The sequence below is a fragment of the Accipiter gentilis genome, chromosome Z (assembly GCF_929443795.1).
Source record: "Accipiter gentilis chromosome Z, bAccGen1.1, whole genome shotgun sequence".
NCBI lineage: Eukaryota > Metazoa > Chordata > Aves > Accipitriformes > Accipitridae > Astur > Astur gentilis.
Window position 1 is genome coordinate 50492717 of NC_064919.1, and position 16910 is coordinate 50509626.

The 16910-nt window shown below is 40.0% G+C and overlaps 1 protein-coding gene across 5 annotated transcripts in view; it reads left to right on the forward strand.

Moving 5' to 3' along the window:
- TJP2 (tight junction protein 2) overlaps positions 1-16910 on the forward strand; it is a 68588-nt gene that overhangs the window by 46851 nt on the left and 4827 nt on the right. For all 5 annotated transcript variants that reach the window (XM_049794762.1, XM_049794757.1, XM_049794760.1 and 2 more), the window contains 16 exons: positions 1190-1292; positions 2003-2582; positions 4032-4135; positions 4291-4444; positions 5490-5598; positions 5714-5853; positions 6371-6437; positions 8503-8653; positions 9427-9535; positions 10242-10452; positions 11734-11921; positions 14173-14268; positions 14379-14458; positions 15564-15774; positions 16195-16295; positions 16664-16876. In XM_049794762.1, the coding sequence (XP_049650719.1) occupies positions 1190-1292; positions 2003-2582; positions 4032-4135; positions 4291-4444; positions 5490-5598; positions 5714-5853; positions 6371-6437; positions 8503-8653; positions 9427-9535; positions 10242-10452; positions 11734-11921; positions 14173-14268; positions 14379-14458; positions 15564-15774; positions 16195-16295; positions 16664-16876 (2617 nt within the window). The remainder of the gene's footprint in view (positions 1-1189; positions 1293-2002; positions 2583-4031; positions 4136-4290; positions 4445-5489; positions 5599-5713; positions 5854-6370; positions 6438-8502; positions 8654-9426; positions 9536-10241; positions 10453-11733; positions 11922-14172; positions 14269-14378; positions 14459-15563; positions 15775-16194; positions 16296-16663; positions 16877-16910) is intronic.

Here is a 16910-nt window from a genome sequence, read left to right on the forward strand (position 1 = left end):
GCATTACAACATTAAGTTTGACACCATCTTTGGATGTATGGACTATGAAGATAGCTATTTTAACTCTCACATAAAGCCTGGATGAAGCTGTTACTGGAATATATCATGCTGTTCTGGCATACTCATTCAGTAAAAGGAATTGGAAGGGTATGAAAAGAGGCACAAAGATCATTCAGGAGTTAGAGAAAGTGGCTTACAAAGAAAGGCTTAAAGTATGTAATCTTCTTATTTAAAAAGAAGATTGTGTTGTGACTTGATTACAGTGAAGAGAAAATAATGGGTACTAAAGATTTCTTTCACCTAGCAGAAAATGCCACAGTAACCAGTAATTGGTTGACCTAATGCTCTCACTGTAAGGTTAGTACTATGGAGTAGTCACCAGAATAAACTAATATGAGGAGTGGTAGATTCTGTTTTTTTAACCTCCTGCACTTCTTGTGCTGAAATGCCTTTCTGGAAGATATGGTTTTTAATTAATCTTTTGTTATGGCGCTATCTCCTGAGGGTGACTTGAGTTGTCTGAATGGTCTATTTGACATGCAGGAGATCTGAATAGACAAGTTAGTAATCTCTTTTGGCCTGCATTTCAGTGCAGGGAGGACATTTTGTGTATTATAGTTTGTTTGGTTTTTTTCCTTCCCAATCATTTTTCTTCAGAGTAGATGGGACCTGAATACCAGTCTTTCAGAAGAGCGTACTAGAGTGGTACTTGTCAAGATCTGTCTGAATACTGCTACGGCTGCAACAATTTGAAGCTCTCTTGAAATTCTTATGTTCATGTAAAAAAAAATAATCTAGCACTAGGTGTGAAAGACTAGGAGTTCTGAAAGAACAAAAGAAAAAAAGAATAGAAGTTTTAATGGTCATCACAAATACTCTTTAAAAAACCAAAATCTTCTTTGACATTATGGCAAGGCACTTAAGCTGGACATAGTACATGTATAAAGATACGCACCAGAACCCAAAGTCTAATTTTTAAGCATACTGAAACCTTCTTCTAGTATTCAGGTGCTGTAGTGTTTGTATAACAAACACAGTTTTTCAGCAAACCTCCCTGTTAAAGTGAATGAAATCCATAGGTTGCCCCTGAAAAAAAAAAAAGAAATTTTGTTCTAGTGTTTTCATGAAGACTCCTCTTAAATCCCCCCCCTTTTTTTTTCCTTCTTTTTTTCCCTCCCCCCTTTTCCAGAGAAAACGACCGGGTGGTCATAGTTAACGGGACCCCAATGGAAAATGTTCCACATTCTTTTGCAGTCCAACAGCTTAGGAAAAGTGGAAAAGTGGCCACCATTGTAAGTAAATTACAAATTTCTTCACTCTACAGTGGTATGTACCTGTGTAACCAGTCAAGATTTTGGTTTTCTTCTATGAAGTGTACTATAAATGCATAAAGCAAAGCAAGCCTTTGCTCAATAGAATGTACAAAGTAAACAAAACAAAGCAAAGAGTTTCTACAGGTGAAACATGGAAATTAAACAACAGTGTCATGAAGTTGTTATGTTGAAAAACTGAGAATAAAATGTATGTCCTCAGTCTTTAATTTTACTGAGTAATGAGTGGTAGTTGGTAAAAACTAGTGTTATGTGAAGCAAATGATGTCCTGCATACACAGACTTTGTCCAAGAGTTGCTGTCCAGATTGACTTTCATTAGTTGAGAGAGAAGCATCTGCAACTTGTCTCTTTTGGGGTGCTTGTCACATTTTTTAGAAGTCATCTAGAATTACTCATACTCTTGCAGAGGTAAAAGAATGTGGTTGCTGATCTGATTTATTTTCTTTAATTCTCCTACTGTTCTTTATCCTCCCAATTAGTAAGTATTTCTTCTGCACATCTAAATAATCTAATTTACTGGCTGTTTTAGAAGTAAAACATTGTTCTCCCCTCCTCCCCCCCCCCCCCCCCCCCCCCCAACCTCTTAAGTGTAAAGAATTTTCATCTGTTGAATTTCACATTCTCACCATTGGAGGGGTTTTTTTGTTTGTTTCGTATTGCACTGAACAGGTAGTGAAAAGACCAAGGAAAGTGCAAGCTGCTGCATTGAAGAGAAGCCCCTCCCTTGACTATGAGGACAGAGCTTTAGATGTAATGGATGACCATGCAGAATTTGATGGCAAAAGTGCTCGAAGTGGCTATAGTGACAGAAGCTGGCATACTGGTAATGGAGGGCGCAGCCAAAGTTGGGGAAACAGCCTGGATCAGAGCTATAGAGATGAACAAGACAGAGGGTGTAACCGAAGCAGAGACCGTGATAAGGAATGCAGCTACAGCCGTGATCGAAGTCGTGGTAGGAGCATTGACAGGAGCTTGGATCGAGACTATAGAAGAGATCAGAGCAGGGGAAGGAGCATTGACAGGGATGGTGGCTATGAACGGGACTACAGAGGAGACTACAGCCCACCCAGTTATAGTCATGGATCTCAACCTGATCCTAGATACACAAGGGAGGTGAGGAGTCGAAGTCGGGACAGGCTTCGCTCCCGAAGTCCTTCGCCCGAGATACACCATCAGCATGAGTACCTAGGACCACAGGATCAGAATGGCCCAATCAGTGTTCTGTTAACAAAAGGCAGACATAATGAAGGTAGGTATAGTAGGGGAAGAGAGGAATTGACTTTTAATACAGCGTGTTGTTTTGCTGGGGAAGGGAGAGAAGCTGAATATTCTCTGCTTTTACAGTTTAAATGTTGAGTTTTCTAACTGATCACTTAAGTTGTTCTTTCATTCTGGTTTGGGGTGCTTTTTTCAAGCAATGGTGTCCTTTGGTTTTCCATTTTCTCTGCCCCGTTCTTCTGTTTCTGGTGGGAAACATGGATCTGATAGTGATTCAGATTACACTTGGCACAGCTACAAAGCATGAAGAAAAGACTCTGCCTTTAATAGTGCTCTTACTTCTTCCCTTCAGTATAATTAAATTAGTTCCAAGGATTGTTTGGTTCTGAATACTTCAGAATGTAGTTAAAGAATACTGAAATAGCAACAGCTGAAACAGCCTCTCCTTGCTGAGTATTGGAGCGTGTAAATGAAAGCCAAAAGCCTGATCTTTCGTGTGCTATGAAATAAAGACTCTTGTGCTATAAAGCATATTGTGCATTCTTTTCTGTTAGGTTTTTTTTTTGAGGGGGGTGGTGGTTTGTTTGTGGGGGTTTTGTGGGTTGGTTTTTTTTCTCATCTGCCATGTGGTAATTTGAAGGAATTTTCTGCTCATGTATGCTTTGTATGTAGGAGCTAACCTCTTTTTTTCATTGATTCTGGCAAGGTTCCCTTTCCCTCTTTCCTTTTTTTCCCCTGCACATAATGTTTCCAGTTGCAAAGATACTACCGATAGGTATACAAGTAAGGAGAAATTTAAGTTGTCTTTGTTAAGTTTTATATGTAGCTAGTAATTCTGTAATAATTTCTGCCATTCATATGGATGCTTTGCAGACTTGCTCAAATGTGATTTTTCAAAGTAGACAGCTGTTTCTTTCCTTTTCTGTTGTTCTAAAATGTGTGTGTTTTGTTAAGAGTGTTGCCTTTCTTTTTAAGTAGCAAATACACTGATCCAAGTAACTAGGAAAATAAGGATGGGGAGAAGGGAAAAAAATCCTTTGCCTGAAACAACTGAGACAGTGGGGCACAGATAGGACAGGGTCAGCATGCAGCAACTGGTAAAAAAACCCAGCTCTTCTATTCGCACTTTTTGACCCTTTTCCCTCTCCATGCCATGCAAATTATGATACAGAGAGAGAATCTAGTCCAGCATGTTAATAAGCACCTGCAGAATGAAGGCATTGTTTTGCCTTCTGAAGGTGTCTGAAGGTGCAGACTAATCATCTATTGGTGATGGATTTTGAACTGCTGTTTGTTATTGTGGTGGCAGCACAGAAATAGGAGAATTAGCCTAGGGTTAAGTGGGTTTACTAGGTCTGCTTTTTTTTTTTTTTCTTTTCTCATGGTGTAATGGGGTGTGCTGCATGTACACTGTGTAGTTTTTAAAAAATGCATCCTCGCTCACCTTCTAAGCTACAGTGGATTATTTCCCTGATTCCAGAATATGGTCTCCGGCTTGGAAGTCAGATCTTCATAAAAGAAATGACCCGTACTGGCCTAGCAACCAAAGATGGCAACCTTCATGAAGGGGATATCATTCTCAAGGTCTGTTCTGGTTATACTGCTAGCAGTTCAGTGGGCAGTTGTTATAGTGGTTACTCTGGAGTAAGTCCTGTTATAGTCAATTTTACTATTAAACTTGAGCACAATATGGACTTGTTTGTTTACTTGTAGTGTTATTGTTGCCTTTCTCTGTCCAGATCAATGGTACAGTGACAGAGAACATGTCTTTAGCTGATGCTCGAAAGTTGATTGAGAAGTCACGGGGAAAGCTCCAGCTGGTTGTCCTCAGGGACAGAAAGCAGACACTGCTCAACATTCCTTCCTTGAATGACAGTGACTCAGAAATGGATGGTGAGTTTTGATGTGGATAAAAAGTTCTGGACTCTGTGCAGGGACAGAATTAAGCTTATAGTGTTTTGCTCTGTTAGAGTGGTACTAGTCTCTGTTAAACAACCAACCAACCAACCCCCACCAATCCCAAACACAAACAAACCTAAGCAATAGCCAATTAAGCATCATGCCCACTTCCTTTAGGTGAAAGAAGAAATTTGTAGTAATCATAATTATATTTTGTGCAGAGACAGAGATAGAAGCAGCAATGTTGGTGTGGCAAAATCAATCTTACTTCTCAGAACAAGCAAGTCAGTTGCTTTAATAAAAGACTTCAGTTTTAAAAACAAGTAGATTGGTCTGGTCTCTCCTTCTGAGGGCATTAACATTCATGACAGTGTTCCCCAGAAGGGAAAAAACATCAGGACAAGAGGAAATTAAGTCCCCCTGGACAACTGGTTTCTATTTCCAATATCTATTCTGTACAAATGATCTCTCAGTGTATGAGCTATATATTTAAAAAAAAACCTTGCTTGGGGAAGGGCTCAGGATGTTTGGGGGAGCAGGATGTTACGTTATTTAGTGCAAGGTATTTGCTTTTCTGATGTCAGAATAGTTGGTGCAACTTTTTGTAGGTTTTACAGTGAAGACTGAGATACAGTTCAAGTCTGAGGGCTACTCTGTTTCTTTTGTCATAGAAAAGCAGTGTGAGGACTGTTAATGTGAAGGTGGTCTTCTGTCTGGGAACCTTTATGAGACCTCAAATAAAAGGCTGCTAACACTATTTAATGAGTCTATGATATGCTCAAAATAGTTGTGTGATGTGAGTGTGTTTCCTAAAGGTTGTGTGAAACCTTCCTGAAATATTTTCAGGGGTGTGGGCAGGTTGAAGCACTAAAAGGCATGCAGCACTTTTTGAACGCTAGTCAAATCCAACTTGGAAAAGGAGTAGGCTTAAAGGTTCAGCATATCTTATATGTGAAAGCTTTGTAAATAAATGTGGTGATCAGATGTGCAGATAATTTAAACAAATCCTGCATTTCTTGATTTGCTGCTGTCTTTACAGACATTTCTGAAATAGAGTCAAACAGATCATTTTCCCCTCAAGATGACAGATTACATCATTCTGATCTAGATTCACATTCATCCAATGAAAAGCTGAAGGAGAAACCAAGGTAAGAAATGCTCTTTTCTAGTCCATTTTTCTAATGCTTGTCAAAGAAGTTCTTAAAATACATGGCATTCTTATCTGATTTCACTACACTTTTTTTTTCTTTTTATTTCTTTTAGTGCAAAAGATGATCCATCCAGTAGGATGTCCAGGATGGGAGCAATGCCTACACCATTCAAATCAACTGGTGACATTGTTAGTCCTGCTGTTACAGTTGTAGACACAAACAAAGAACTGAAGTACCAAGATGACCCAGCAGGTCAGTTTGAAAGTTTTGGTTGCTTTTTTTTTTTCCCTCTGGCCACAGAATTTCTACTCCCCCAATCATGTTGACATATCTAGTATACTCCTCATGTCAATCCCATCCTGACACACAGAGAAGAGGTCTGTCTTTGCTTTGTGGTGCAGGGAGAGAAGAAACACTAGCAATTATTTGAAGGCAGTTGCTTATTAGAATTACCATCTCAAAAACCAAGTACTCTCTTAGAGCATCTACTGTAGCCTATTGCCCTAAGCAGCCGAATGAAGCTATTCCTGAAGTCTGATCTGGCTCACCTGAAAGAGTTGTGTATCCCTCCCTTGACCGTTTCGTTCTTTTTCGAGTATTAAAAAAAGAGGGAAGTATATCAATTCTAGTCAAAAGAGATGCTTGACGCTTAAATCTGTATTAATCTTTGGCATGGAGGGGTTTGATTGCTATCTGATAGCTTAAAATTGGTGCCATTTATAACTTTTTTAATAGCTCATTAACTTCTGTTGGCTTTTTTTACATATAGTGTCTCAACCAAAACCAGTTACAAGAACAATTCTTAAACCCAGCCCTGAAGATGAAGCAATATACGGGTAAGGCAGTACTTGCTGTGTTCTTTTGCACACCATGTTCTTCCAGTGACCTGTACCTGGTTCTTGGTTGCATGGGTTTGGGGTTTTTTGCCCATTTGGAGTGATACTCACTTTATAGCTTAATGACAAGAAGAGATGCCATGACCTTTAACTGACCATATTTGAGTTAAACTTAGTTTTAGAAGTATCTGCCTGGAAGGTACAGACTTGCCTTCTACCTGGAAGGTATAGAACACCCTCTGCTTCTGAGCTTCCATGGGAATGTATGGTATATTTTTATTCTGCTATATTTTTATTCTGCTATATTTAGCACTTCGAGATAGTATTTGGAGTACTATGTCTATTTGGGGGCTTCCCAGGACAAGAACAACATTGACACACTGGAGCAAGTGTAGGGAGTCAGTGGCTGCAGCATATGACATACAAGAAATGACCAAGAAAACTGGGGGATTTTAAGCCTGGAGAAGAGAGGACTGACAGGACATACTACTGCTGTCATGCAATGACCGAATGGGTAGTGGGTGTAGAGAAAACAGAGCCATACTTTTCTCAGAGGGGTACAGTAGTAGGATGAACAGCAAGGGACCCAGGCTGGAACGCAGGAAATTCTGACTTGATATAAAGAAAAAAACCTTCTTATTATGACAGTGGTTAACCACTGGAACAGCTTTCCCTCGAAGGTTGTGGTATCTCCACCACAGAGATACTCAAAAACAGCTGGTCAAGGCCCTGAACAACCTGCTTTGAGCAGAGGGCCGTTCTAAGCTGTGCAATTCTGTGGAAATGTATTTTATACCTCCTCCGTTATTTTATATGCACACAAAAGGCAACCCTCCCCTACCCTGCAATATTAAGATACAAAGAGAATGTCCTCTATTTAATTTGTAAAGAAGCTTGTTGCAAGATAAGGCCAAACATGTGTGTTTCTGTACAAGCTGAAAACTTCAGTTCAGAAATTTGTATCTTTTCTTCAAATCCAAGCCTGTGCAGTCCATATTGCAGTTCTAGTCTCTGCTTAGAAATGAACAAAATATTGCTTCCAAAGTGTTAGTTTTGTGGGTTTTTTGATGATTTTTATAAGTGGTCAAATGGAACCTAGTACTATTGATTCTTTAACAGTTAAGATACTAAAAGTTGCAAACTGTATTAATAGGAAATCAACTTAATGTGTTTTCTTGTGAGAGTTTCCAAATACAGAAGTTGAAGGGAGAGGAGCACTGAGATTGGAAGGAGAAGCCTAAAAATAAGGTTTTGAAGATATTCTGTAGCTTGGAGTATTTTCTCAAATGGATTATTCTCTTCTCAGATCTTTTCTGGGTTGGACCCTGCATATGTTGTCATTGATGTGCAAATTAATCAAGTGATTATTTTGGTGAAGGGGAGTTTATAATACAGGCTTAGGGTATTACTGAGAAAGGCTGACAGATAAGTACTGTCCTCTCTGTTGCAAGGTCACTCAGGCATACAGCTTTTCTGACAGCAAAAAAGTTGAACCTAGTCCAGTAGGCTCTCCCACTGCAATATGAAAGGACTGATTGTTAACATACCAGTAGAATATACTTGGAAATATTTCTCATTAAAAGAAAACTTGAAGACTTCTGTCTAACAAACATGTTAAATAGCAAAGAAAACAGGTATAAATTTAATTCACATGACAGCTCTGAAGCATATAGAGGAAAAAACAATTAGTATGATTACTTACAGCTCAGGCTGGTTTTACAAAAAAACTGCTCAGCTGCTCAGCTGAGAGAGGGTCTAATAGGTAGGGAAATATTTTGGAATTTCAGGAACAGGGAACTGTTTTCCTGCTCTGTCAAGTCTGTGTATGCCACTTAGTAACTCTGCCTAGTTCGGTTTCTACTCTGAAAAATGCAAATTCTCTGTTTCCTTCCCTCACTGAAGGGTTACCTGGGTAAATATAGCCTATAGAGTGAAAGAAAGGGACTAAGAATATTATTGATACAATTTCGTTGAAAGGGTTGCAATTTTTTCCTCTGACATCCTGTTATTGTCATATGCCTAACATTTTGCCCTTAATTCCTTTTTCTGCCTTTAAATCTTGTAGTCCTAATACAAAAATGGTGAGATTCAAGAAAGGGGACAGCGTGGGTCTACGACTGGCTGGTGGAAATGATGTAGGGATATTTATTGCTGGAATTCAAGAAGGCACTTCAGCTGATCAGGAGGGACTGCAGGAAGGAGATCAGATTCTTAAGGTATGAGTATAAGTATGTGTCCCTGAAATGCAAATCACTTTTGTATTTTTTGGTTTGCTTCTTAATGGAAATATGGAAGAAATTATGATCTCATCAAGTCATGTTACTGCTTTGGAAGTGTGTATGTGTAGTGGAGATATCTTACTGAAATGAGTTTTTGAAGGAGAATTGTATATCAAAATTTAGTTTGTTTAAGATTCTGTGGAACAGGTAGGCAGGAGAAATACTAATCAAGAAAAATGCCCCAAGATGGGAGCATAAATGTTCTGTACAATACTTCTTCCTAGTCTTGGAGGGGAAAAAAATTGAGGCAAGCATATTTTTCTTCTTTCATCTTTCTCCGGTTTCCTTGGGTAACAGTGATTTATTTTTCCAGTTTCTGAATTATATCATCTATGCCATTTTGTCTCTTACATTCTCCTTTTTTTCTGAAAATTCGAATAGGAGGCTAATGTAATTTTCTCTTCTGCCTCTTTTCTCTTGTGATAGCCTTGATTTTCAAGGCCTTTTGGAGCCTGTTGAAGTAGAAGAAACAACCTAGCAGTGCACGTTCAAGACTTTGTTATTTCAGAAAGATTACTGTTAATGGCTGGAATAAAATATTCCTTATGGCAACAGACATCCATATTGACTTTAAAAAAAAAGTATAATAAGGGAAGAGAATATTTGAGATTTTTTTAGATTCAAGAAAAATCTTTGGTTATTCCTTTTATTGTTGATTTTTCAGGTGTTGATTTTCTTTCTTTTTAAAGTTGGGTTTTTTTGGTACATAGGTGAACACTCAAGACTTCAGAGGCATTGTTCGGGAAGATGCTGTTTTGTATCTCTTAGAAATTCCCAAAGGTGAAACAGTGACAATTTTGGCTCAAAGCAAATATGAAGGTAGGTGCTTTGAACAAAATGTGTGTATATTCATGAAGCTTTTAAGCTCTGTTTTGTCAGTGAAACCACAAATAATCTTTCTTGTGCTTATTCTTGGTAGCATTTTAGTTACCCTCCTTTTCAGTAGTTTAGAACATAGCTGTATTCCATACTACAAGGGTCATACAGATGTGCACGTGTGATGTGTTTTTCAGAGCACTTGTCCATCTCTTTCATTATTAGATAATAGCATTTCTTCTTAATCCTGAAGAGTGACAATGTACTGCTTGTTCTTTCTGCTTTTCTGTCTGTAGCAGCTAGCCCAAGATCTGCTGTTAGCATTCCTTTTCTGCTGTACCTTGGCAGTCATAAGGGATTCAGTCAGCAGCAAATGGACAGTTTTACTGATGAACTGAGGAGCGAGTAAAGCCTTTTGCTTTCCTGTTGGGAGAGACAGCCTACTGTAATATTGAAGTACCATAGCTGCCTTTTGCTTTGGGAAGGTGCAAGTACCTCCTTCCCTCAGAGCTGCAAGGGCTGTGCATGTACAAGTATAGAACAGTCTTGATAATGTGTGTGTAGGGCAATGGATGGGAAGGCTGTGGTTGTGCATTTTTTTGATTGGAGGGGAAGGCTTTCAAAACTGTTCTCTAGGATGACAGCTTAATCTTTCTTTCAAGTGTTAAAAAAAAAAAAAAAGTAAACTAAAGGGAAGTTCCTGTTTCAGTCTACAGAGACATCATGGCCTGTGGCAGAGGAGATTCATTCTTCATCAGGAGCCACTTCGAGTGTGAAAAAGAGTCACCACAGAGCTTAGCATTCACCAGAGGGGAGATCTTTAGAGTAGTTGATACGCTGTATGATGGCAAACTGGGAAACTGGCTGGCTGTGAGAATTGGAAATGAACTGGAAAAGGGCCTCATTCCAAATAAGAGCAGGTAAGGTGGCATCCTGTCTTCCTATCCATTGTTAGAAGTAAGATTTTTTTTTTTCCCCAAATGATTTTTGCTTCCTTTGTCATAACTTTCCCCGCACATACCTCCACCCAAGAATGAATAAATTATTTTGTCTTTACTTTCACAACAATTGTGCCTGTAAAAATGTAGATTTTAGAACTATGGCATTACGTAAGGAGAAGATGACAAAGGATGGTGTTACATGCATACTAGATCAGGTATTTGCAAAGAGACCTAGAACGTCAGTCAAACTTCGAACACTAGCTGTTTCAGTTCCTTTTCTAGAAAATGGGTGGAGGGTCCTATTTTGGTTGGTTTTTTTTCCTTTCCCCCCGCTTCTACGCTCCCCCCCCCCACCCCCCACCCCCCACCCCCACCCCCATCAAATCAAACCAAACAAAGCAACAAAAAAAGTACACCTTAGGAAGCTCATGACTGTCTGTTCAAGAAGACTGATGATTAATCTTTTTAAAAAACTTCAGTACTTGAATTTCTTTTCTATATCTTTAGGAAAAATATTTCAAGAATTTATTCCAAGGCTAATATTTCTTGGTAGCTGTAGTCCTTATTTTTGTGTGAAATACTGAGTGAACCACAGCAATGTTTTTTGCTTAAATATGCTTTCCTAGTCAAAATTCATGTGAGGTAATACTAAGTGTTCAAATATGCACAATGAGTAAAAGTATTCACATTAATCAGAAAAAAATCAGTGTATTTTTTAGACTGTAGCTGTTAAGTTCTTGACCATGGAAAGCTCACAATTGCATTGTACAGAAGTTCCTGAAATATGCTTCTTATGTGACTCCTCTGCCTCTTTCCTGGTTAGTACATTCTGTCTCCTCTGTTAACTGACCTGACCAAACTGGCCTTTGTTTCTATGCTGTAGTGACTTAACTTATAAAGTCTAATGGAGAAGAAAACAGGGACAGTAATTTCTTAGGCCTTCAGTTCTGAGTTGCACTCTCTCACCACCTCTTGGCAGTTGCATTCTTTTATTTATGCTTGTGCGAGTTACCAGTTTTAAAACCTGAGAGCTCATTGCTGCCCAGCAATCTCGTAGCTATGGCAAGTCAGAGCATTGTTCTGACACTGTGTTTGCTCCAGGGGAAAAGAACCTGGACTTCTCTATTCTTTCCTCCACTCATGGCTGTCTACCTGGCAAACTTACCTGTTGCAAATTCAAAATTGGTTGTTCTTTGATAAAAGCACCTTTGCTGTCTTTGACTAGTTCTGCACAAATGAACTCTGTGCTTTCTCTGTCAGAGCTGAGCAGATGGCCAGTGTTCAAAATGCCCAAAAAGATGGCTCAAGTGATAGAGCAGACTTCTGGAGAACACGTGGCCAGCGATCTGGAGTGAAGAAGAATTTGAGGAAGAGTCGTGAGGATCTGACAACTATTGTATCTGTGAGCACAAAATTCCCAGCTTATGAGCGAGTTCAGTTGCGTGAGGGTAAGTGAGACTGCTGTGAGCCAGTTGCCCATTTGTTGCTGGCTGGTTTAGTGTCCAAATGTTTGGTCAGCTAAGTAAGTGATCTTGAACAAACCCAATTTGGGGGTTCAATTTTCAATTTGAGCAACAGGAAGGGATGACATTTTTCTCAGAATGCAGATTTCTGGATGCCATGAACTACTTTAAGAAAGAAGCTTTTTATGTTTTTAAACTGCTGCTGTTCTCCTTTGCCTCCAAATTACACGTGCCAATTTCAAGGTTTAGAATGCAAAAAAGAAGCAGCAAGCAGGGTTTTCTTGTTTCCTCAGCTTCCCATTGGCTAGCTCTGAAAGTACAATCCATATGCCTGAGATCAATCGCAATCTTTAGCTTGCTCATAAATACTACTTTAACATTACCTTGAGAGCAAATAGAACCCAAGTATTTTCAACAGATTGTCCAAAGGTAGTCAAGGTTGTTGTGGTCCATCTCTGTGACTCTAAACTAGCTATATTACTAGTGATGTTGAGCAAATCAAGATAATTTTCTGGGTATTGACACATGACAGTATTGTGGAACAAAACAAATAGTAAAAAGTATTTTAAAGGAGCTCCCAGATGTCAAGAAGAAGACTGAGCAACAGAATGGCATTCCCCCATTAGCTTATGAGGACTGTGTTTGCACTTGTTTTGACATAAGCATAACAGAATTTTGCATTTCTTTGCTTCTTAAAGCTGCACTGCAGCTGGTTTAGCATTTGTATCTTTATTCACACAAAACCCACTGGGTCAAGGTTCATGCAGTTTTGCTGAATGGAAAGATTACTGAAGATCTGCTGTATGTTTCCAGAACATAGAATCCTCTAAATACATCTTCATTAGAAGCAAGAAGGAAGCTGTTAAAACCACTTCTTTTGCTTTCTCAGCTGATAAAAACAGCTTTCTGTGCGAGTTACGCTTTTGCACAAACTTTTGAGAAATAAAATTTTTAAAATATATTTTTTAATATCTTCAACTTACTCATAACCTTGCATAGTAATTGAGGATCTTGTCTGTGCAACTTTTATATAAAACTAGTTTTATCAGACTGTGGTGGGTTGACCCTGGCTGGATGCCAGGTGCCCACCAAAGCCATTCTATCACTCCCCCTCCTCAGCTGGAGAGGGGAGAGAAAATATAACAAAGAGCTTGTGGGTCGAGATAAGGACAGGAGAGATCACTCACAAATTACCGTCACGGGCAAAACAGCCTCAGCTTGGGGAAAATTAACTCAATTTATTACAAATCAACCAGAGTAGGGTGATGACAAATAAAACCAAATCTCAGAACATCTTCCCTCCACCCCTCCCTTTTTCCCAGGCACAACTTCACTCCCGGATTCTTTACCAACCCCCAGCCAGCGGCACAGGGGGATGGGGAATGGGGTTTACAGTCAGTTCATCACACACTATTTTCTGCCGCTTCATCCTCTTCAGGGGCAGGACTCATCACACTCTTCCCCTGCTCCAGCATGGGGTCCCTCCCACGGGAGACAGTCCTCCATGAACTTCTCCAATGTGAGTCCTTCCCATGGGTTGCAGTTCTTCACGAACTGCTCCAGCATGGGTCCCTTCCATGGGGTGCAGTCCTTCAGTAGCACACTGCTCCAGCGTGGGTCCCTCATGGGGTCATAAGTCCTGCCAGAAAACCTGCTCCAGCATGGGCTTCTCTCTCCATGGGCCCAAAGGTCCTGCCAGGAGCCTGCTCCAGCACGGGTTTCCCACGGGGTCACAGCCTCCTTCAGGATCCCACCTGCTCCAGCGTGGGGTCCTCCCTGGCCTGCAGGTGGATATCTGCTCCACCATGGACCTCCATGGACTGCAGGGGGACAGCCTGCCTCACCATGGTCTTCCCCACGGGCTGCAGGGGAATCTCTGCTCTGGCACCTGGAGCATCTCCTGCCTCCCCTTCTTCACTGACCTTGGTGTCCACAGGGTTGTTTCTCTCGCAGGTTCTCACTCGTCTTTCCAGCTGCCATTTCCGTCTGTCCCAACTTTTTTTTCCTTCTTAAAAATGTTATCCCAGAGGTGCTACCACTATCGCTGATTGGCTCAGCCTTGGCCAGTGGCGGGTCCATCTTAGAGCCTGCTGGTATGGGCTCTCTTGAACACAGGGGAAACTTCCAGCAGCTTCTTACAGAAGCCACCCCTATAACCGCCCCCCGCTGCTACCAAAACCTTGCCACACAAAGCCAATACACAGACTTATCTTTTCTCCAAATACTTTTCTTTCAGCTGGTTTTAAGAGACCTGTGGTGATATTTGGCCCTCTTGCAGACATCGCTATGGAGAAGTTGTCAAATGATTTGCCTCACCTGTACCAGACAGCAAGTAAGTAGTTGTACTCCTAACTTCCTTATCATCCTTAACTGAGAGAATGGATAACTTAATAATCATAGCTGCCTGACCATTCTAGATAAGCTAAAATGTTGTCTTTGCAGAGACAGAACCCAGAGATGCAGGTTCAGAGAAGTCGACTGGGGTAGTGCGCTTGAATACTGTGAGGCAGATCATTGAGCAGGTAGAGTATTTCTCTGTGAAAATTGCTTACACTCAAAGGTGTGTTGTTTGATATGTTTGCTCCTAGAACTTGCAGAGTCCTCAAATCTTCATGGCATCTATTTCTGTAATAAGCAGACTTGGCTTAATGACAGGACTGTTTTGAAATTGTTCAACAATGATTTTTATGATTTTGATAGCTGTCCTCCAAGTGGGAGGGTGACCCTGATATTAGAAATTAATTTCTCCTTCCTTAGTCCATTCTAAATTTGAACAGAGGAGCATCTGTGTTTTACTAAACGCTTTCTGAATTTGCCATGGAGGCCATACTGTCATTCAGTGCTCTACTTGCTGTTACTGTCATCAGAAACTTGAATGTTTTAGATTGCTTCAGAGTTACTACTGTTGAACTGAACAGGAAGTGACTGATAGCTAAGTAGCATCTACTGAGACTGCATTGACTCTTTTTGTAATACTGTTTAGAGATAAAGTAAATAGGTGGTAATAAAGAAGCCTAAAAAACGTAGGCAAAAAGAACGTACTCCATCTTATTGCCCTGCTTATTGCGCAATAAAATTGATGCCAGAGGGTTAGAATGTCACACAGAAGTCTGTTCAGAGCTCAGGCCCCACTGAAGCACATGTTTGAAAATCCCATTCATTTTTGCACTAGAAGTAGCTAAGAAGGAATATATTAAATGAAAAAACTGAGATTTGCCTCAGCTAGTAAGTGTAGATAAAAGCTCACAGATAGCACACAATAGTTGTGGTAGTAGAAGCTGTGGAAGGGGCAGGTAGAGAGAAAATCTAGTTAACTTTCACTACCTATTTAAAGAAAAACAACAAAACAAACAAAAAAAAAGTGGAATAATTGCATTTTATTTAAAATGAGAGTTAGTTAACATAAGAATGCGGACACTCGGGCAAAAGCTGTTCAGAAAAATGGACCTGAAAGAAAAAGGCTGCCTGCTGTGGCTTCTGGATCTGATATAACTGCAGGGGAAAAAATCCAACAAATTGTGGGGGTTTGTTGGACAAAAATATCCTGGTTTTCTTAGGATACCATGTTCTAACCACCTGCTGTTGTTCCGCCTAAGCAGCACACTGACTGGGCTTTCTTCTTAACAGGATAAACATGCTCTGTTGGATGTGACTCCTAAAGCAGTGGACCTGCTAAATTATACCCAGTGGTTTCCAATTGTGGTCTTCTTTAACCCAGACAGTAAGCAGGGTGTGAAAACCATGAGACAAAGGCTATGTTCCACATCTAACAAGAGCTCGAGAAAACTTTATGAGCAAGCAAACAAACTGAAGAAAACCTGTTCCCACCTCTTTACAGGTAAGGAAGAATGCATGTCTAACCTGCTTACCAAGAGAGTAGTAGATGTGACTGTGTGAGTCTTGAGACATCCACTTACTACTCTGCATATTAAGTCATGCAGGCTGGAACTAAAAGGGTGTGAAGGTATGGTCATGAGCAATCCCTTCCTTGACTTTTTTCAAAGTTCCTTGTTCTGCCAAATTCTAATACAAAAGAAATTTTGATTCGGTGTACTGTCATTAAAAGATAAGTGATTTAATAAGTTTGGGGAATGGACAAACAATAAAATAACAATACCATGCTTCTGTTAGTGATCTAAATGAAATGGCTGTTTAACATTCTCACATAACTAAAATAAATAGGTTAAACAGCAAAGACTGGATAAAGGTTCACATTGCATTTGCTGTGTATGTATGCTTTTTCCTTCAATTTTTACAGCCACCATCAATTTGAATTCGGCCAATGATAGCTGGTATGGTAGTCTGAAAGACACAATTCAGCAACAGCAAGGAGAAGCAGTATGGGTATCAGAAGGAAAGGTAAGCGGTCAGTCCATACTCTACTAAGTTACACAGATGTCTCAAGATAATCTCTTGCTAGTAAACATTTTTCAGAATTTTGTTTGCCAGTGCTGGGTAGGTTAGACAAGTAGTCAGCTGATGTCTTTCTTGGAAACAAAAAATTACTTATTATAGTTCTTTCTGTTGTACTAATGCTGTGGCTACGGGAGAATGGTGAGGAGGCATAAACTTTTACAGGACTTTCCTTTATGATTCTGCATTAGAGTTTCTTTCAGTTCTGCAAAGTCATTCTGAAGGAGTTGTTTGGCATCATGTTGAGACCTAACTAGACTCTGATTTTTATATATTTAATCTTTGTTCCTTAATTCTTACTGACTTTTCTCTAGATGGATGGCATGGAAGATGATGCAGATGATCGTATGTCTTACCTTACTGCAATGGGTGCTGACTATTTGAGTTGTGACAGCCGTCTGATCAGTGACCTAGAGGATACAGATGGAGAAGGGGGGGCATATACTGACAATGAACTTGATGAGCCCTTGGACGAACCAAGGATTTCATCTGTTAGCCGGTCATCTGAACCTGTGCATCATGAGGAGGTGAGATCACTGGATTTTCAACAAGACTGTACTT